The 21878-nt window shown below is 42.1% G+C and overlaps 1 protein-coding gene across 4 annotated transcripts in view; it reads left to right on the plus strand.

The window, feature by feature from the left end:
- ABCC3 (ATP binding cassette subfamily C member 3) overlaps positions 1-21878 on the plus strand; it is a 46268-nt gene that overhangs the window by 23218 nt on the left and 1172 nt on the right. For 3 of the 4 annotated variants that reach the window (XM_039716150.1, XM_039716148.1, XM_039716151.1), the window contains 22 exons: positions 786-963; positions 1704-1865; positions 2868-2960; positions 4277-4480; positions 5685-5831; positions 6221-6308; positions 7097-7163; positions 8733-8859; positions 9161-9337; positions 10188-10355; positions 11068-11251; positions 12161-12266; positions 12925-13078; positions 14460-14667; positions 15444-15754; positions 16486-16685; positions 16787-16913; positions 17860-17961; positions 18922-19068; positions 19996-20154; positions 20515-20681; positions 21605-21799. In XM_039716150.1, coding sequence (XP_039572084.1) covers positions 786-963; positions 1704-1865; positions 2868-2960; positions 4277-4480; positions 5685-5831; positions 6221-6308; positions 7097-7163; positions 8733-8859; positions 9161-9337; positions 10188-10355; positions 11068-11251; positions 12161-12266; positions 12925-13078; positions 14460-14667; positions 15444-15754; positions 16486-16685; positions 16787-16913; positions 17860-17961; positions 18922-19068; positions 19996-20154; positions 20515-20681; positions 21605-21799 — 3471 coding nt within the window. The remainder of the gene's footprint in view (positions 1-785; positions 964-1703; positions 1866-2867; positions 2961-4276; positions 4481-5684; positions 5832-6220; positions 6309-7096; positions 7164-8732; positions 8860-9160; positions 9338-10187; positions 10356-11067; positions 11252-12160; positions 12267-12924; positions 13079-14459; positions 14668-15443; positions 15755-16485; positions 16686-16786; positions 16914-17859; positions 17962-18921; positions 19069-19995; positions 20155-20514; positions 20682-21604; positions 21800-21878) is intronic. The other variant, XM_039716149.1, reaches the window with a different exon arrangement.

Consider the following 21878-nt stretch of genomic DNA (forward strand, 5'->3'; position numbering starts at 1 on the left):
TTGAACCATGGAGCCAAATCTCTTTATCCCATATATTTTGACAGTTCAGTATTCTGGTCAGTAAGCTGAAATCACAAATGTGATTTTTGAGAGCACTGGACATTGCCATATGTCACTCTGCTTGTTTGCTGTGTGTCAGTGTGCAGCTCTGGCAATGAGAATATCTGTGAGGAGTAAAAAAGGACTTATCAATAAAAGATGCTATAGCCAGCTTAATGGTACCATTTTACAAAAAAAAAAAAAAAAAAAAAAAAAAGTAGGAGTGAAGGACTCTTTATGCATCCATCCAGGAGGATGTCTTTTACTTTCGCTTTTTTTTTTTGTGGGAAAACACCCCAGGCAGAAGCACTCAGGCTGCTTGAGGAGGATTTGGGTAAGAAGCTGGTTTAGCCTGCCCTGCTGCACTGCCTTACTCTGTCCTATCATTCACCTCTTGCCCTGGGGCCCTGCCTAACAGAGCTCAGACAGTGCACTGTGTGTTTAAACCCTGAATCTCAGGGGAAACCAAGAGCTTCTCTTCATATTTTATTTTCAGGCTCATTTACAAATAGATTTTGTCACTGGCACAGCTGCAGGTTTTGCTGTTGGATCTTTGCAATGCTGTTTGAGTGAAATCATAACTCAGCCCATGTCCTAGAGAGCTGTTTGCTTTTTGTGGTTAGGGAGAGGATGTGGCAGGATGCTGTAGCTGGGAGAAGCTGTGTTATGTCCCATTAAATTTGATGCATGGTTTTTAAATTTTTCTTTCTTTTTCCTTTTCCCCTCCCTACTCTGCTGACAAACAGTGTATTAATTGGCTTCATTAAGAACAAAGATGCCCCAGCCTGGTGGGGATATTCGATTGCAGCTCTGATGTTTACCTGTGCTGTGCTGCAGACGCTCGTCCTTCACCAGCACTTCCAGTACTGCTTTGTTACTGGGATGAGGCTGAGGACTGGGATCACGGGCGTGATATACCGAAAGGTAAGGCTGGAAGCTAATTTTGTGGGCTGGAACACCAGCCAGGCAAGCGTGCTCAGTTCTCATATACTTAGGGAAGGTTAGGCATGTTGGAGAGGAGTAGCCTCCTGGAATATAAAAGATTGGAGGTTTAGTCAGTTTTTAGGAGTACTTTAATGCTTTACAGAAATTTCTAGTGAGCAGTATTGCAATATGGGTGTTCTGGTAGGTTTCTAGACATACCAGTACTGGTTCACTTTAAATGCAGGAAGAGGAGAGATTTAGGTCAAACGTAAGGAAGAAATTCTTTCATGTGAGGGTGGAGAGGGCCTGGCACAGGGTGCCCAGAGGAGCTATGGCTGCCCCATTCCTGGAAGTGTCTAAGGCCAGGTTGGATGGGGCTTGGAGCAACCTGGGATAGTGGAAGTTGTCCCTGCCCATTGAAGAGGGGTTGGAACTTTAAATTCCCTTTCCACTCAAACCATTCTGTGGTTTTGAAGAGGGATCTAGGAGAAGAGCATGTTTGTGCTATGAGTGGATCAGATCCAACAAGGTTTTCTTCAGATTGCTTAAGCTGGAGATGCTCATAAGCAAAACCATTTCATGAGCTCTTGTTCCTTGGAGATCAGGAATGGATGTAGGTGAATTATTTTATTATTTTTGGAGACACACATTCTTGGACAGTGTCATTTTGTGAATAATTGAGGAATTGTTCTCTATGTGTATCAAGATTGTGAATGCATTGAAGCTCTCTCCCTTGTCAGTCCTTAGCAATCACAAACTCAGCAAAGCGCTCATCTACTGTCGGAGAAATTGTCAACCTGATGTCAGTGGATGCCCAACGTTTCATGGACCTGATGACTTTCCTGAACATGGTGTGGTCTGCACCACTCCAGATATTTCTAGCTTTGTATTTCCTCTGGCAGGTACGGACATTGTCACAATTTTATTCACAATTCATCTAAATGATTGCAGGCCTTTTCTTTTTTCCTTTTCTTTTTTTTTTTTTTTTTTGTCACTTTGACCTGCCACTGTGTTTTTTACCAACTTTAAGTGTTCTGTCCTGTAGTCAAGGGGTGCTGTACGCCCTCACTTAGTGTCTTAATTATTTTGTTCAGCTGATAGGCCAGATGGGCATTTGAAACAGAATGTTTCCTTTGTCTTTCCACTGTCCTTACTCCAGTTTGATGGGCTCAGTCTTGGACTCTTGTTCGCAGTAGTTGATACAAATGAGAGCTTGAGGGAAGTTTGGTTTAGAGACCAAACCAAACAAAAACCTTTCCAAACGTAGGAAATGTCATGTGTAGAGATTATATTCTGCTACATAAAGAAGTTTTGTGCAAGTCAGTGTGAGACAAATCTCACCTGAAATAAGCATAATTTTTCATTTGCTACATTGTGACATTGTTTCAGGCTTATTCCAGCTTCAGTTTGAGCACTGGCTTTCAGACTTGTTTCTGTGCAATTAATGTCTTTTACTGCATAAAACAGTGGCACCAACTTAACCATATTGATTTCAACTCAAAAGCCATTAAATTGCAGCAGCACTGAGTTACTGCTCTGCTGGAAGCTGAGCTCTGGTAGCCAGCAGTTTGTATGCTTGTATTCACACTGAGGGTACTGGGTTAATTCTGTAATTACATTTCCCTTGGTCAGAGAAAAATTCAGAGAAAAATTCCTATCACTGATACAAAAACAACAATAATAATATTTATTGTTGTTATTATTGTTGTTATTATTATCATCATTATTATTCAAAGTGGTTCCTGTCCTATTTTTCTCCGCTTCACAGTTGCTCTGTGGAATCACAACACTTCAGTGGGATAAGTTCAACTTGTCAACATTGATTTCTATCATGTACTGTTGTTTTAGTGCAAACTGTAGGGAACACTTGGGTACAACAGCTTACTCTTTCTTTTTAAATCAAGACTTTAGGGCCTTCTGTGCTGGCTGGAGTTGCTGTGATGGTCTTACTTATCCCATTTAACTCTGCAATAGCAATAAAAACCAGAGCATTCCAGGTAAGGTGGCTGCAGAGAAGGTAACATTACATGAGTTGGCAGCTGTGCTATGAGAAATGAAGACATCTGGGGTTGTTAATAAGATGCCATTTGCAACAATTTACTTATGAGTAAGAATGTAGTGATACATTTAATAACTGTATTGTCTTAGATACTTTTTCCATGGTGAATTGAATGCAATTTAAGGGAAAGAAGCCTTCTGTCGTTGAGCCAGTTGCTTCTTCATACCTCTAGAGCAAGCAGCTTTTGGGATTAGCAAGAGGTTTCTTTGTCTCCATATCCCTTCACCTGCTATCTTCCTCTAGGAGTGTCTAGAGAAAGGCAAATAAATGCTGTTCTGTAAGCTGCAAATGAATGTTTTCAGAGGTGGCAGCTAAAACCTGACACTTTGAGTTTTATGCTAAAAACCAGTGTTAATGTTCACTGCTACTTAGCTGGGCCAAATTTCATTTATTATCTTAAGGGAAAATGATCTTTTATTCCTTTCTTTGTAGTTCTAGCTCTCTCTAGTCAGGAAAAGCTGAAAAAATACCAATATAACAGTGCCCTCTGGCTTTGTGCTAGGAAAAAATCTAATAATTGGCTTGTGCTATGCAGCCTATCAGACTGTTTGGAAGATTAAAAAAGAAATTAAAAGTCAATCTGTCGGTGTAAAAAAAAGGTAAGAGTTGGATATAAATTAGGACTTTTAAGCACAGACCTTAATATTATTATATACTATTATATACCTTAAAGAGACATACAGGCTTTTTAAATCTCTTGGATGCTGACATGTTAGTAGTAACATTCCCTTTCTCCTTTGCCCATTATGAGATGTATAACTTGCTGTGCATATGTGTGTGAATTTTGTCTATAAATTTGAGCAGGAATGTTTGTTTTTATTTTAATAACTGAATGAAACACTGTATTTTAATACATAGGAAAAAAAACCCTAGAAGTAGCCACAATTTTCAAGTGATAAGAAGTAAAATGTGCAAACAAGGAATAAAAAAATCTGAAGAAATCAAAAGAAATTATAGGGTAGTATTTTTGTGAAGTGGCTGAATCTTTTTTAAGATGCTTTAAAAATGTAGCTCTTAAGAGTTAAAATGAGTGGGAAGCTTTTGTACTCTGCTTTCCAGGCATTTCCTTTGATTTCTTGTGTCTCTTGGTAGACTTTAACTTGCACAATAAGCTGATAACAGTCTGGCTTTCTGTAATTACCTTTTGCATCCTCTTCAGAAATAGCCTGGGGGCCACCACAGCTGTGAGACATATGTTGAAAAGTTTCCTGTAGTCCTGGCTGTGACTGTCTCCTGTTTTTACTGATATCCCAGGTGGAACAAATGCGATACAAAGACTCCCGCATTAAATTAATGAACGAGATCCTGGGTGGCATCAAGGTGCTGAAGCTCTATGCTTGGGAACCATCCTTTTCAGAAAAGGTCCTGGAGATACGGAAGAATGAGCTGAGAGTTTTGAAAAAATCTGCCTATCTCAACTCTTTGTCCACCTTTGCCTGGATCAGCGCACCCTTCCTGGTAAATTAAATTTGCATGGCTCTCTAAGCTGTATAAGTGCTCCCTTGAAGGATAAGCCTGAGGCTTTCTGCTTGCTAATGTACATAGAAATAAAATGTAAAGTTTTTGAAGAAATTATTCACATGCTTTGATACAGAGTTCCCTGTTCTTGAGAGCCCTTTTTTTAATCAGTATTAAAGTATTTTGTGATAAAGCCTGCCAGTGAAAGCTGGGAATAGCTGTCACAGGAGGATTTCCAAACACTTCAAAGTATTTCCCATAACAAATTAAAACTAGAATTTGAAACCTTGGAGAGATTTCTGAATAGCAAAATAGCAAAAGAAACTTTAATTGAGTCAGTCAGGACAATGTCTGTCTTTAGCTCTCATTTCTGCCTTCGTGTTGCAGTGCTCTGCTTGTTTTAGTGAGAGGGAGTTGTTAAAATTATTCTACAGCTCAAAAAAGATGAAAACTAAACCCCAAATGATACTGTTACCAACTCTGAAATGCATTTTCCTCAATTTTGTCTTTTCCTCTATTTTCTACTTCACTGGACTGTGATCCCTTTTGCAGAAAGGGTTTTGGTGAATAAAACCATTCAGATAAGTCCGTGGTCAAAACTGTTCCCAGCCAACTTTTCTTGAGATCTAAGGCCCAGCCCTGCAGGAATGATCTGAACGGCCTGGAGGTTCTGCCCCTTTTGTAGTTCCTTAAAGTCATTACACCTCCTTTAGTGCACATTCCTGTTCCTGCTCATTTTGAGTTTGCTGCACAGGATGATCCTTCCACAGTGCATGGCCCCTGTCATACAGCAAGCCAGCAAATAACTTGGATTTCACTTCCTTCTTTACTGATTAGTGAATCTTGTTTGCTTTGCAGTTTACAATTGGAAAATTTGCTTGGGTGGAGCTGGAAGAAACCACAACCCGATAACAGGTTTTCCTTTTTATTTAGGCAAATCCTGTAGTTCAGCTCTTGAAACTCTTAGTTCAACTGAATGTAGCCACTAGAAACCTTACAGGTCTTTTATTCTGTGCCCTTTTTCTGTACCTGCTTGTCCATAGGACTTCTCATTTTTAAAGCATGTTGAAAAGGTCAGAAACAAGGAATTTTCCCAGTTCTGTGATTGGTACTTTTATTTCCAAGATGCCTATCAGGATTGAGTGCTTTTAAAATGTCAGAATATACCAGACATCTGGCAGTAAACTCCCTTTCTGGCTTTCAGGTAGCACTGACAACATTTGCTGTGTATGTCTCTGTGGATGAGAAGAATATCCTGGATGCAGAAAAGGCTTTTGTCTCCCTGTCCTTGTTCAATATCTTGAAGTTTCCCCTCAATATGCTTCCACAAGTCATTAGCAACATTGCACAGGTAAGGAGGGCCTGGAGCACAGGTTGTTCTGAAAAAATGAAAGAACATATCCTTGATTTCTGGAATGCAGAGATCCTTTGCATCTGCCTGTTAGCTGCTTTTCCTTTTAATATCCTTTCTTTCCTGCTGTCCTGCATTGGAAAGCCTGACATCTTCTGAGTGAGCTTGTGTGAATTTTGCTTTGCTCAGATAAACTCAGCTTGGTGTGAAAAATTTCACAGTTAAAAGCTTGAATCTCAGCATAAGACTCATTGCAGGGGAAGAATGACTCACTGTTCAGGAAGCCCATGGGGCAAGCTCAAGGCATTGTGCATGCTTTCTTTTTCAGTAGTAAGAGCGTTAAGTCCTCATTAAAAGAATGATGAAATAATGCCACATTATTTTCCTAGACAAGCGTTTCCCTAAAGAGAATTCAGCAGTTCCTGAGTCATGATGAACTCAATCCAAATTGTGTGGAAACAAAAGTGATTGCACCAGGTAAAGATGTTGATATTTTTCTAAATTATGCAAATGCAGCAGACTTATCTCTCTTGGACTGGTTAAGTATTAAAAAAGGCCAAAAAGAAAATAACAATGGTAATCTTGGGTTTAAAAAAAAAAAAAGGGAAGAAGCTGCTGCTCTGAAAAGGGTTTGGTGTTTAGGCTGTGTGGAAATTAGAAAAGTTTCTGGCCATATTTCTGAGCTGAGTTTGCATCTGCAATGTACCGGATGCTAACAGCACTGAACATGGAGTGCATCCGCTGACTACAGACAGCAGGACTTGTTGCAACCTTTCACACTGCACCAATGCTCAAGAACTTTGTGAACAGTTTTGATTCTGTGCAAAACAGAAGTAGCCCCAAACAGTTGAGCAAGCAAGGTGTGGCAAGCAAAAATCTGCAGAGTGTCAAAGTTAATCTGATAAATCACAGTAAACAGCATGCAGTGATCTCCTACTGATTTGAAAAGAGTTTCTGAAGTAAAGTTGTGGTGATGCTGAGCAGCACATGTTGGGAGCAGCCCCTCCAGGGCAGGGTGAAGCAGGGCATCTTTTCAGCTCCCTAAATCTGTCAGGTCGCAGTCTATAGCTGAAGTGACAGTCAGTTACTTTCACTCTGAAGAAGCCTGTCATATGACCCACAGGCATGAGCCTGCACTTCCCATGCCAACAGAAAAGGGAAGTGCAGTGTGTGTAAATAAAGATCCCTCTGTCAGCCTGTTCTCAGTTGTGCTGTTGTGAGTAACACGTTTCCTGCCCCTCTGTTGTTGTGTTTTTGCCACACAGGCAATGCCATCAGTGTGAGAAATGCGACGTTCAGCTGGGGAAAGGAGCTTCAGCCAGCGCTGAAAGAGTAAGATTTCTTTGTGCAGTTGCAATGCAATATCTACCTGGTCTCTGGCTCTTGGGAGGCCTGTTTGAAAGGTGTCTGGTAAAAACTATGCATCACATGTCAGCATCTCTTTGCCTTTAAAACATGGAACTCGTGCCTCATGGTCCTTAAGCTTTATAGAACAGGGCTGTAAGGCTTTAACTCCACAGCAACCAGCATAAAATAGTTACCTATTGAAAGACAGGCTCCACAAATTCCTTAAATAGGCATTTTTTAACTGAACCATTACATAGATCAGATTGATCTGGTGGATTTTGAGGACAGTTGAGATGTCTGTGTTTGGACCTAGGTGTGCCAACAGTGTTCCTTGAAGAGGCTTGTGGCAGATTCATCTCTGTGCCAGTGGAAAGGCCGTCCTCAGACTGTGGGGGTGAATTTTTTGCACATTTGCCTATTTGAATGAACAGAAACAAAATTTTCTTGGAAGCATATATACCTTCTGTTATGCATCAGGATATATATATATATATAGTAATATCAGGGCAACACCTGAACAGGGAAATGATCTGACTCCAAGGCTTCGGAATGCTGAACACTCACTGTATTAAAACTATATTACATTACAACTATATTAAAGAGAGCTACTATACTGTACTAAATTACATACTACAAAGAATACTAAAGAAAACTTGTGACTGTCTCCTGACAGTCAGGACACAGCTTTGAGCGATTGGCCAAGGAAACAAAACAATCCTCAGCAGAATCCAATTACCAAATTCTTTCAAGTAAACAATCTTCCAACACATTCCACATGTGCAAAACAACAGGAGCAGCAAGCAGAGATAAGAATTATTTTGATCATTTTTTTCTCTGCTTCTTTCACAGCTTCTCTCAGGAGAGCCTGAGAAAGCTAAATCTCTCTCTGTTCAGAGGGCATGTGAATACCACATATATATGTAAATAGAAGTTTGGCTTGATTTCACTAGTGAAAAGCACTTTGGCAGCAAAGAGACTGTGTCTCTTTGTCAGTCATTTTTGTATCAGTTCACCTTCAGGGCCTAAAGTAGTACCTTTAAGAACACAGTGGGAAAAACAGTAAAGGACTTTAATTGGGGAAGTCCTGTTTTTCTTGTATCATTGTGAATCCTATTTACCAGCACAGGAAATACAGTTGTAAAGTGGTTTGAATATTTTTAGATGGGATGTATTGACTCACTACTTTTGTACATTTGGTTTTGGTTTAGAAGCGAACCCCAAAATACTTCTGGAAGACTGTCTGTTTTCAAAATGCTTATTAACTCAATTTGACTTGCTGATGGAGTGACACAACACAGCAAAGAGTCTTAGAAGGCTTGTTAACAATCCTACTGCTTTAGCAACCAGCAAGATAAATTATGCTGGGTTTTCATTTGCTTCTCAAATTCTGGTTACAGTTGATTGTATGCAAGAAAGGGAGGAGAAAACCAGTGACCAAACTTTGCTTATTGTATCCAGTCAGGCTGTGACTGTGTATTGCAGCCCTGGATTATAGAAACCTGATGTCTTTAGTAAACTAATGTTCAATTAATTTCCAGTCTATTTCCTCCACAGTATAAATATGTTGATCCCCAGTGGTTCTTTGGTTGCCATTGTTGGCCATGTTGGCTGTGGGAAGTCTTCTCTGGTGTCTGCTCTCCTGGGCGAGATGGAAAAGCTGGAAGGAGAAGTGGCTGTGAAGGTTGGTTTTTTTTATGAAAACATTTAATGATGGTAGGGAAATGTGCTGCTTATGCCTGTCCTTGCTTAGAATGCACTTCAGGCTCCAGAGGGAATTCTGGCTGCTCCTCTGGCAGCTTGTCTGAATGTTTTGCCCACTTTTATCTGGAGTTACTTTCCTGATTGGATCAATGATACACAAGCAGTTAGCACACATGTACATGTAATGTGAATGTATAGGAACCATATACATGCTGAAAACTTACTCAGATCATGAGTTCCTGCTTGTTATGAGTCAGAGATTTTCTCTTTCCTTTTTCTAGGGTTCTGTTGCTTATGTGCCTCAACAAGCCTGGATCCAGAATGCCACGCTGAAAGATAACATTTTGTTTGGCCAAGCTCCTAATGAGGAAAAATACCAAGATACCCTGGAGGCCTGTGCTTTAAAAACTGATCTAGAAGTGCTGCCAGGAGGAGATCAAACTGAGATAGGAGAGAAGGTAATTTTGTTAGGTAGATTTTTTTTTTTCCAAGTCGGACATGCCTGGTGATTTCTGCTCTGGCTAAGGAGAGAATACTGTAAAATCAGCACTTCATTTGACTTGATCTTCACAATGTCATCCCTGCTAGAATCAACACCAAAACATGCAAGGCAGTTGTCTGGAAAGCAGTTGACTTGAACGTTTTCTTAGCTTAAGGCTTTTGTGTGTATTGTGGTGCATAATTACAAATCCAGCCCTGAAAAATCAGAGTGCCCTCTATTTGTCATGAATTGTAAAGGTGCATCTGTCCAGAATCACTGAAGGCCTTCCTTTTCCTGTAGGGATAAAAAGGGAGGGAACAGATGGTTGTGCTTCAAATTAAAAAAAAAAAGGAAAAAGATCATCCCTTAACACATTTTAATGAGAAACATATACATCTGTGTTTACCAACAAAGATATATTTTTTTCATAGGCCACTGAGTTTGAGCTAGATTTCATGAAATGGTGTGGAGATGAGGATTTGTGTGTAAAAGGAAATATGTGGAAGATGTTCCAGGTGCCACAGCCCTGCTTTGAAATTTGCATTTTACATCCTGGTTGACAGTTTTGCTTTTTATAGTTTTGTGTTTTAACAGCTCCCTTTAGGAGCTTATTAAAAAGAGACTTGCTGCATCTCCAGTTTGCTGGATGAGTGGAAAGTTTGGCAGTGAACAGGCAAATCTAGAGGCATTCTGTGCCTGTCTCTGGGTGGGTTATTCTCTTCAGCATCTCATGTTTCAATTTAGCACCCGAGAGCTGGGCTGGGTGAGAAGCATGAGAAGTCAGAGCTTTTGTGTGACATGTTTTGTTCTCTCCTGTCTCCATCCAGGGCATCAACCTGTCAGGGGGGCAGCGGCAGCGTGTGAGCCTGGCCCGTGCCGTGTACAGCAGCTCAGATATTTTCCTGCTGGATGATCCCCTGTCTGCCGTGGACTCGCACGTGGCCAAGCACATCTTCGACAAAGTCATTGGCCCAGATGGGGTCCTGAAGGGAAAAGTAAGCTGGGGCTTAGATCCTCTTAAAAACACACACAAACTGAGGAACACGGAAGCTGTTTCACCATGGAGCTCATTCCCGAAATTCTGTGTGTAGCTGGAAGTGTGGGTACCTTTCTTCACAGCCCAGGCTGTGGCAAAACGCTGCTCACGCATTTCCAGGAACACTGTGGTCTGGTCAGAACATGTAGAGGCAGAAACCCACCCTGTGTTTTAAAATCCCTCCTCTATGAGATCTCCAAAAAGCAAGGCGTGTGCTGGGACGTGCACAGGCTGGTGGTGCTAATTGTTGTTTCTTGGAGGCAGTGCAGCCAGGAAGCTGCACCAAATATGGATGTTACACAGAACTTTGGCAACAAAAGCCCAAACTGCAGTGACTTTGCTGCACCTTCCACTCCTGCTGCCATCTTCTCAGACCATCTTGAAGGTCAAAAGGGAGGGGCTGCAAAGAAAATCATCTTAAGGGAAGGAGGGAATGATAATTCAGTGTGTTTACTTTCCTCTTTGTTTTTGTCAGCAGTAGGAGCAAAGCGAGTTCATGTACATCATGTCAAACTGATTTGCCTAATGTGGACAGTGCTATTTCACTGGGCATTTCACCTTGACACAATAATTCATTCCCTGTCCCAAAAATGTATTTGGCTTGCTGAGTACTGTCAGTCCCCACAGTGCAAATGAAGGATATGTGTTTTTTTTTCCTTTTCACTATCCAGACCCGAATCCTGGTAACCCACGGCATTAGCTTCCTACCTCAGGTAGACCATATAATTGTCCTGGTAGATGGCAAAATCTCTGAAATGGGATCCTACCAAGAGCTTCTGAAACAAAACAAGGCCTTTGCAGAATTCCTCCGGAATTATGCACTGGATGAAGACATTGAAGAGGATGAACCAACATGTACAGTATTATTTTTTTGGTTAAAACATATCTTCTTCTGTCAACAAGATTACAGATATTTTCTCTGTAAAGTGTATCCTGGTTCTTCATGGCATTTGCCTTTCTGTACTACCATGACAATTATTGTCTGTGGCCAGGTTTGTATTACTCAGAAATCTTTTCACAAATTTCTTTCAAAATTTTCTGTGGTTTGTCCTAGAAGAAAGCAATTCCTGTCTTAGAAATTATTTTAGACTTGGAAATTAATTTTACAATTAGAAAGGTCAAGTTCAGCAAGAGGACACAATAGCCAAGAATAAACTGGGCTTGCTATCAAAGGGGCTACCCAGAGTCTGGTGTGTTTTCTCTTTATATGTGTTTGGGGTATTTTTCATGTAGCAAAGTCCAAATGACATTTTAGTCTTGGGTTGCTTTTCAGCTTGGTTTGATTCTGACAAAATGATGCCAGATAAAAGCATTCTGGTAGATGTTTCCCCTGTGTGATAGTGGTGTTCCCAAGTGTTAATACAGCACTTCTGCTCTCCAGCTTGGCAGAGCAGCATGCTTGGCACCTTCCAGCCAGAGTAGAGCCTTGCAAGACTCCTGATGTGACTCCCCAAGCCCAGGCTCATGCCTAGAATGTGCCCAATAAGCTAATTTAGCTAGAACCAGCTCTTCGCACAGGCAATAGCCTGGCATTCTGAAGGGTTAAAGGGGTGTGATATAAATGCATTTGGCAGCCAACTTGCCTCACAAGATCTTTGCAGTTTTTTTAGAAGTGATGCACAGAGGGGATATAAACAAAGCTGGGGGGAGCTTATGCACGGTCATTTTCCTGGAGGGTTTTGTTTTCGTGACTCTTCCTTTGTGTAGCCACCTTTCTCTGTGCTTTCCTGTGGCAGAAAATTGAGGTGTGATCTTGTCTTGCAGTGCTGGAGGAGGAAGAAGTGCTGCTGGCTGAAGACACCCTGAGCATTCACACAGACCTGGCCGATAACGAGCCCGTGACAAACGAGGTCCGCAAACAGTTTCTTAGGTAAACACGAGGTCCTTGCTTTTCTAGTCTGTGTCTGGGGTAAAAAACATCTTTCAGTTGTCAGTCACATTCTGCTTCTCCATCTGGGCTTCAGTTTCCTCAATTTCCTCTCAAATTGGTTAGTATCCTTTTAAAAATAAATGTGAGCACACAAGATTGAACATCTTTTCCTTCCGTCTTCTTTTCAGTCTGGACTGAACTCATTTCTAAAAGCATCTCTCTGGTTCTGAGGTAACACCACTGTGTGTATTTACCCACACAATGGTGAACTGCTGCCAGATGTGTGAAAAATAAACTCCTTGCATTGCACCTTTCCATTGGGAGCCTTGAAGAATCTTTGAGGGTTTTTATAATCATACCCATAGGTGCTGTCCAGCTACAGCTGATATGAAAACAGAGAAGCTCAGAGTTTAGTTTGAAATGTCTGCCTTAGAGGCTTTCCTAAAGAGCTCAGGCTCTGCCACAGCCTTTCTTAGCTCCTGTGTTTCTAGCATTCCTGAACATGCAGAGAGGTAGAAGAAGCATCTACAGCTGTGAGTGAGGCTGGCATGGGAACTTACTGGAAGAGCTGGGAATAAATCCAATTCACTACACCCCAGTCTTGCCTTAGCACTGCCACAATATGCCCTTTTCTCCTAATGACTCTTGTTTTAACTAGGCAACTTAGTGTAGTGTCTTCTGAGGGAGGAGAATGTCCCAACAAAATGTCAACGAAAAGAAGAGTCTGTGAGAAGAAGCCAACAGAGCCTCCTCTTCCAAGAAAAAGTGCTAATGAGAAACTTATTCAGGCTGAAACCACTGAAACAGGCACGGTATGGTTTGATTTCCCCCCTCCCCTCTTCTACCTTTTTTTTTCTGTTTGAAAAAAAAACCAAACCTTTTTTTTAACATTAGATCCAGTTCTGTTAAATATGTGTGTAAATCAAAACTGCAAGCTTTAGGCATTAATCTGGTGGCCACTCATCATTCAGATTAGGGATTTTCGCAGCAATTTTGGCACCTAGCTAGCCCTATATACTTCAGAGAACAAAAAAAAAAGGAAAAATAATCTCTTCCAGTTCCCTCCACAGTCACCCAATACTGCAGAGCCCTGCATTCCATCAGCCCTGCCTTTGTCTCACAGAGCTTTCAGGACTGTTGGTTTTTAAACTCTTTGGCTGCTGCTGAGTCCAGCTGCAGCACTGGGTTACAGGAACCAGCTGCCTCTGGGTGCCAGTGAGGCTGTTCTGCCTGAATACCTGCCAAACCAGAGCAGAGCACTTTGTGCTTGTAGGTATGAAGGGGCTGTGTTCCTCCTGAGTAGGGCCAGGGAGAGGAATGGGGACAAGAAAAAAGGAGAAGATTGGAACAGAAAGGAGCAGCAGATGGAAGAGGAGCAGGGAGGTTTGATTGAAAAAAAGCCCCTTCCCTCCACTTCAGAAGGCTCACTGTGTCCTGTTTAGTCTGATGTAGATGGTCCATGGCACAGACCTGCTTTTTCTGTGGATTATTTTAGCCTGCAAAGTCACTAATCAACAACACTTGTTCTTTTAATTGTTCCTCCTTACACTTTTTTCTAAGGACTGAGTTTTGTCCTGAGTCTTTGTCTCTTTTTGCTTCTCTGCCTTTTTGCACTGCCTTAGAGACATCACCTTTACTTCTTGCCATAAACATCATCTGTTTATGTTCTTGTTGGATTGCATTAGCATTTGGTACCTCATTTAAGTTGCTGTGAAGACACAGAGTGGAGGAATGTTCAACACTTTTCCTTAAATAGGCCATTTAAAGTTGTCTTGAGTACGATACTCCTGCCAAGTTGCTTCTACTTCCTGAAAGTCTTGGCTCCTATTCTTATTACCCATCTTTTGCTGCTATTTGATCTGGCTTCTTTCTTTCCTTTTTTTTTTCCTCCTCTGGCATAGTCTCAAAAATTAAAACCCCACAAAAGTAATGAAATACTCATCTTCAACATGGAGGAGAAGAGTATTTCAGAGAGGTTCCTGACTTGTTTTGAAAGCCGTCATCCTGACAGGGATCTCAGCACCTTTCTCTGTGGTGTTTAGGAGTTTGGGCAGTTTTGAGTTAGGTTGGTGTCAGAATGTGTTAAAGTTTTGTCAGCAGTTCCTCTCACAAATAATTTTTCTATCTCATAATTCTCTGTAAACTCCTTCTTGTGTGGGTTGCACAAACCAACTTTAGTGTGTGATTTTGCAGGTAAAGCTAACGGTGTTCTGGCAGTACATGAAGGCTGTCAGCCCTGTCATTTCTTTGGTGATCTGTTTCCTCTATTGCTGTCAAAATGCTGCTGCCATCGGGGCCAACGTGTGGCTCAGTGACTGGACCAATGAACCAGTAATAAATGGGACTCAGCACAACACAGCCATGAGAATTGGGGTCTACGCTGCCCTGGGCCTCTTGCAAGGTGAGGAGGGCAGGTAAAATCACATGCCCCAATGTTTTGGAGTTAAGTATTAGGTCAGAAAGCCGTGGCAGCAGTTGCTAGTGGTCCAAAAGGATGGTAGGTTTAGATTACATATTAGGAAGAAATTATTAACTGTGCTGGAGGTGAGGCCCTGGCACAGGGTGCCCTGAGAAGCTGTGGCTGCCTCATTCCTGGAAGTATCCAAAGCCAGGTTGGATGGAGCTCTGAGCAGCCTGGGATTGTGGTGGTGGGGTTGGAACTGGTTGATATTAAAGGCCCCTTCCAACCCAAACCATTCTGTAATTCTATGATTCTATGATAATTGCCCCCAGCTCCTATCCTAAGCAAGGGAACTCATGTAACCTGGAGCTACACAGTCTGAGCTCAGGCCAACACTTTTAATTTTGTTGTGAAGCCCTTGGTGGGGTTAAACAGGTGATATGGAAGCTTGAGAGAGGCAAGTTGGAAAGAAAACTTCAGTGCAGAAGGGGGTGAAGGGTTGGGATGAAGTTGTAGCATTAGGACGTCATGGAGGATTGTGCAAAACAGCAGGAAGATGGTTGTGTGACTGGTTTCCATAGAGAAGATGGTGAATCCTGTGGATGTTCCTGTACCTTAGGCAGCAGTGGATGCAATGCTGATATGCACAGGAGAGGAGGGTGGGCAGGGAATAAAGGGAAGTAAAACAAGCTTGGAGCACAATAGGAACTGCCAAGGGTCAGGGAGCTGTGAATCATGGACATCATGGGATAACACATCTGCTCCTCCCCTGCCAGGCCTCCTAGTGCTGATCTGCTCCTTCACCCTGGCCATGGGGGGCATCAATGCTGCCCGGACCCTCCATGCTGCGCTGCTGGAGAACAAATTCCACACCCCACAGTCCTTCTATGACACCACCCCCACTGGCCGCATCATCAACCGTTTTTCCAAGGACATCTACATCATCGATGAGGTCATCCCACCCACCATCCTCATGTTCCTGGGCACGTTCTTCACCTCCCTGTCCACCATGATCGTTATCATAGCGAGCACTCCGCTCTTCGCCGTGGTTATTGTCCCACTGGCAATTCTCTACTTCTTTGTTCAGGTAACTGGAAAAATGTATGACAACTTACTGCAATTATTCCTTTTCTTTTCTTTTTAGGGAAAACGACATTGATTTGGGGGTAAAATGGAAATACCTGAAGTAGCTATGTGTTTATATAAATGAAACATTATTTACTTTTTGCAGAAAAAAGAAATGTCCTGCAAGATGTGGCCATAAAATAGATAGACATAAACTTTTTTAGCTTTTAAGTAATAAAAAGTGAACTTACTGCTAGAGCCAGCACTGCAGTGCATGTCAATATATTAAAGTGTGGATATATTTGACACACTGCTAAGTTTTCAAGGTAGTGAGGAATTAAAATGTTGAAAATAGAAAGCATCAATTTTATTGATTTTTGAGCCATAATCAAGCTTATTTTACAGACTGTAAGTAGAGACCTCATAATGGAGGTGCAAATGCACAATTTGTTTTCTTGGAAAATGAGGTTCCTACAAATGGATTCATTCTGCTAGATTATATTAACTAAATGTAAAGGGACATAGATAAATTCAACTTTCAGTCTATAGAAATTGCAGTTACCCAATACTCTTTTGTGGAATGATGTAAAGGTAACTTTCTTGATATTCTTCTTAATTTTAGACAGTATTTTAGAAGGTTGAAGTGCATTAGTGGCAATCTCCTTTGCATCCTTAACCTAAGAAATTCTTCACTGTTAATTAAAAAAGTGAAAGTATTTAATGAACCTTTCAATTTCCTGTGAAAAATGGCAGCGATTCTATGTGGCAACCTCCCGCCAGCTGAAGCGCCTGGAGTCTGTGAGCAGATCCCCTATCTACTCCCACTTCTCAGAGACTGTGTCAGGGGCCAGTGTCATCAGAGCCTACAGGAGAGTGAAGGCCTTCGTGGACATCAGTGATTTGAAGGTAGATGAAAATCAGAAGAGTTATTACCCTGGAATAGTGTCAAACAGGTAAAACATGATTTCTTGTTTCCACTTAGATAATAACCCTGTTTGCAGAATTGGTCCCAGGAAACCTTTTCCCATACTGCTCACCCCTGCATTCTTTCCAGGTGGCTGGGCATCCGAGTTGAGTTTGTGGGGAACTGCATTGTCCTTTTTGCTGCCCTTTTTGCTGTGATTGGTAGGAACAGCCTGAATGCTGGCTTGGTGGGACTGTCAGTGTCCTATGCCTTACAGGTACATTTTACAGCTTTATGGGGGGGGAGTACATTTTTGTAGATGATGTGGATATGTTAGCAATAATCTAAGTGCTTGCTAAAGCTGGGGTTAATAAGGAAATAATCAAAATGAGTAGTGGGATGTTTGGAAAACAGAGATTCACACTGGGTGCTGAAATCATCAGCAAGCTCACGTGAAGGAGGACCTCAGGGCCCTTTGGGAGCACCAAGGCTGTGCTGCACCCCAGTACCCTCAGGGGAGGTGCATGGGAGACCCAGGAAGTGCCAGAACATCAGACCTTTTGAGCACCGTGGCTTGATGTGTTGTGCATCAGTCTTGCTGTGCAGCACATTGGTGTGTCCAGGTAATTACAGGCAGATCAGTAGGATTTATAATTAGGCAAGGCAAACTGTGGTGACCCAAGCTGTGGAGAATGTAGCAGATTTAATGGCCTCACTCTTGCCAGAAGCATTTTAGATACCCTGAGTGTGCAAAGTTGCTGTTAGCAGTTTTCCAGTGAAACACATGCTTTGGGGAATGACTTCCTTCCAACATTTTTTGAGAGGGGCAAGTGTTAAATCAGCAAGAAGCATCATCATAATCTTCTTCATGTAAGCACTTGATAATCTGTATATTTCTTGTCCCAGTAACTGTATTAACTTTAATGCAAAGGTAATTATCTCATTTGTAACATTCATGTGAATCTGTGTCTTAATAGCAGTGGCTGCTGTTGTGGGGGTTTTGGGAGTTAGCTTTTTCTGTGGCTTTTTTGGGGGGTTTTTGGTGTTTTGTTCATGCTGGGTTTTTGTTTGTTTTGGGGGGGTCATTGTTTTTGGGGGATTGTTCTGGTTTTGTTGGGGGGTTGTTTGTTTTGAAGTTTTGTTTTGTTTGTTTTGGTTATGTGGCTTTTTATTATGTGTGTTGTTCCTTTGTGGATGATATTTTGTTCCTTGTCTTCTCCAAGGGGACCTTGTCTCTGAATTGGATGGTCCGAATGACTTCTGAACTTGAAACCAATATTGTGGCTGTGGAAAGAATAAAAGAGTATTCAGAAACTGAAACAGAGGTCAGCTACCACGAGTGGAGCATGCTCAGCAACAAGATGAAAATTTTAGTGCACACATTTACATAGTCTTTCTTGAGTCTCTTGAGAGATGGTTTCTGCTCTGAGAGTTATCATTCAACCTGAACAAATGTCATGCTCTGAGCTGTAATTTATTCTATCACAGCTCCAAATTATTATTGTTGTCATGCAGCCTGTGCTTAGCATCTCATTTTCTTCTGCTGTGAGTGGCTATAGCACAGGAGATGAGTTTCACATCAGAATATTTGTCCCTTTGTGTTTGAAGTGTTTGATGCACAGTCTCCTCTTTGTGGCTGGTGCCATGGTCTGCTCATGAGCAGAGCTGCAGTACAATTATCAGATCTTACACATGTTTTCAACAGTACTTCTATTTAATCAACTTAATCAGTCCTCACCTCCCATGAGAAGACATCTCTAGGAACACTGTACTGCTAATCCAGGAAATTATCCAATTGCCTACCTTTGCTGCCAAGGACTTCTGAAGCTGGCAGATGGAGCTGTGCCAGGAAAGCTCCTCTCTGGACACACTGGTTTGTTAGTCCTATGTGCATACTAAGAATTCAGGAATGGAGGAGAGCTGCAGTAAATGTAAATACTACAGTAAATATTTAACCTGGAACAAAAAAGGTAGCTAGATAAGATGTGTGATATGTGTTATAAAACCAGAGCTTGAGCTGGCAGAAAGCTGGCAGTGTTCTGTTAAAGTTGATGGGAAAATATTCATATCCATTGAGGATTCATCCCTCTGTGTTCAGAGTTTTTTCCTGTTAACTTCACCACAAAGACACATGGGTGGATAGTTAGGATCCCATGTTTTTTCCACATTATTATAAATTTATTTGATTGTGGAGATTTCATTTATCAGATAAAATGTTTTTATCTGAGCTTGAATTATTTTTTCTCAAACCTATGTGAGGCACTTCTGACTTCTGTTTTCCTCAGGCTCCCTGGACCATTGAGGGCAAGAGTCCCCCAGAAAACTGGCCTTCCAAGGGAGACCTGGAGTTTGTGAATTATTCAGTGAGGTACAGGAAGGGCCTAGATCTGGTGCTGAAGGATCTAAACCTCCAAGTGCACGGTGGGGAGAAGGTGAGTTACCAGCTGAATGTCTGCTGAACTTTGCTCTGGGCCTCCAGTGACAACGGTGGAGTAGAGGAGAGGGTCTAGAGGAACACTGATGGCAGTGCAAGAGCCAGCAGTGACACCTGTGCTGTCCATGTGCCAGCATCCTCCTGGCTGGAAAGCAGTAGAGTGAATTGCATGGGACTTTCTGGACTTTACAGTTCATTTGGCAACAGGCTCCCATATGCCATGTAGGAGGTACCAATGCAAGTGACAAAAATTCAGTGACAAGAATGCTTTTCTGAAGCAGTGCAGATGGGAGAAGGAATTCCAGCTTTTTCTTCTCTTTGACTTCCCCTCTGAAATTTTTGGCATGGAAGGAAATGACATTCTTTCCTTCCTTAATCAGGAAATTGTCTTTATTCTGGGAGATTCATTTCTTCATGCTTCGATGGAAAGTTCTGAGGTTTGCCTGCTGGAGACAGAATAATTAGCATGGGAAAGTCCTTTTCTGAACAGGCTGTTGCTAAAAAATAGACTTGCCCTTATTCTGAGCAGACAGGATGGCAGCATCCTTCTGGCCTGGAGATACACATGCTTACCATGAAGTAGGAATTGCCCTTAGAGAGCCTTTATTTCTTGTGCTTGAGTGACTGGACCCACAGTGGTTGTCCCAAATCACCCAAAGTTATGTAGGATGGCTCTAGGCCTGTGTTATTCAATTATATTCATAACGTGATATTTATATGGAATATCATTCCAATTACAGGAATGGCAATAAGTATGTCACAGTGTACCCAGGGTTTGTAGGGAAGCATGGGATATTCTTTCTTAGATTCAGATCTTCAGTGAAACCTCTTAGAAGAATCATGGAAGGTTGTTTGGGAGTTTTTTGTTGGGTGTTGTTTTCTTCTTAACCATGTGCTTTGTTGTTAAACCTGCAATTTGTTGTAGATTGGAATTGTTGGCAGAACTGGTGCAGGGAAATCCTCCATGACGCTCTGCCTCTTCAGGATCCTGGAAGCTGTAAAAGGGGAAATTAAAATTGATGGTGTGAAAATTTCAGAAATTGGTCTCCATGACCTTCGATCAAGGCTAACAATCATTCCTCAGGTACTGTTTCTGTGTGTCACAATGAAGGACTGTTTTCTAGCAGCTTAACAAACCATAAATAATGGCTTATCCAAAGAGGAAAATGTTTTGTTACACTCAGAAAATTGTTTCAAAAAAACAAGCTATTTACACTTTCACTGGTCCCATCCTGCCACCTTATAAGCTGGGTGATAAAAAAAGGATTTAGGATAAACCAGCTTTAGAGCTGAAAGTTGAGTTTGAACTGTATAATGTAATGTATTTTCAGAGAGGATGGGATTGAGAGGTAGCCTACCTGCAATGCAGTAGACACCTCGAAGCAGCAGCCCATAGCATCTGTTCTTAAAGCACTTGTCTAATGAAAATTGGTTTTATATCCAGGATCCTGTTCTCTTTTCTGGAACACTGAGGATGAACCTGGATCCATTTAATAAGTATTCAGATGAAGAAATATGGAAAGCACTTGAGCTGTCTCACTTGAAGAGGTTCGTCAGCAGTCAGCCATCCATGCTGGACTATGAGTGCTCAGAGGGTGGAGAGAATCTCAGGTAAGGAATGCCTTGACCAGAACATACACTGAATTATCATTCAGCTGTGTCAGTGGCTGACACCTGAGCACAGGCTGACATTGGTCTGTCATATCTGAAATTATTCAGCCATCTGTTTCTGTTCCACGAAAGCCACCAATGTTCAAACATTGCCTCCTCTTCTGCCTCTGCTGCAAATGATCTGATTCTTCTCCCAAACCCAAATCCCATCTTGTCAGAAGTTTTAGGACAGCAGGATATTAGGGACAGGCAGCCCCTTAAACACATTTTGGTCGGAAGGGAAATGCCATGATAACATTACTGCTGTGCTGAGTAAGAGTTTTCTGCCTGACACTTTAGCAGTGTTTATTTTCCATTGCTATTTGAAAGGCCCATGAAGACATGACTGGGGATGATAAAATGCCATGTTCTGATACACTTCATTGGCTTCTGAGGCTGTGGTGTCACCAGAGTGCCTGTGATGAATGTTCGGCTCCTTCCTCATGCTGCAGACACTCAGAGACTGAGTCTGGGCTATGTTTATGGCAGGGGAGGAAGTCTGGGTTGCTCAGACTTGGTTGTATATGGTAGAAAGGATTTGCAGCCTCATAACATTTTCTTTTTCCTAAATTTGCATATGCTCAGTGTTATCAGAACTGTGAGTGTTTCTGAAAGCTTGGGCAGAAATGTTGTCATTAGCTGCCCTGGCTTTTGTCACGGTGATAAAAGGCACATTTGGTGGCTCTGCCAGCACAGGGCCATGCAGTAAGTGATCCTATCACTGTTAGTGCAGGCGTGCTGCAGCCTGCATGTGTGAGCTATGGGGCTGACAGAACAGACAGCTTGCAAAATATTTTTGGGTAACATGGTGAGTGACCTGCTGAGCACAAGTGGCTGTGAGCAGTGGGGAGCTGGGGACGGTGAGAGGCTGTCTGTGCTTGCAGTGTTGGCCAGAGGCAGCTCGTGTGCCTGGCCAGAGCTCTCCTGCGCAAAACCAGGATCCTGATCCTGGATGAAGCCACGGCCGCCGTCGACCTGGAGACAGACGACCTCATCCAGATGACCATTCGGACACAGTTTGTGGACTGCACAGTGCTGACCATTGCACACAGGCTGAACACAATCATGGATTACACCAGGTGGGATCTCTGAGTGGCACGTGGCGGGCTCGTGGCTTTGCTGGGGATGTGAGGCAGCCCTTGGAGGGCTCTGGTTTGT

Source organism: Passer montanus, unplaced genomic scaffold, assembly GCF_014805655.1.
Source record: "Passer montanus isolate IOZ18808 unplaced genomic scaffold, ASM1480565v1 scaffold35, whole genome shotgun sequence".
NCBI classification, from domain to species: domain Eukaryota; kingdom Metazoa; phylum Chordata; class Aves; order Passeriformes; family Passeridae; genus Passer; species Passer montanus.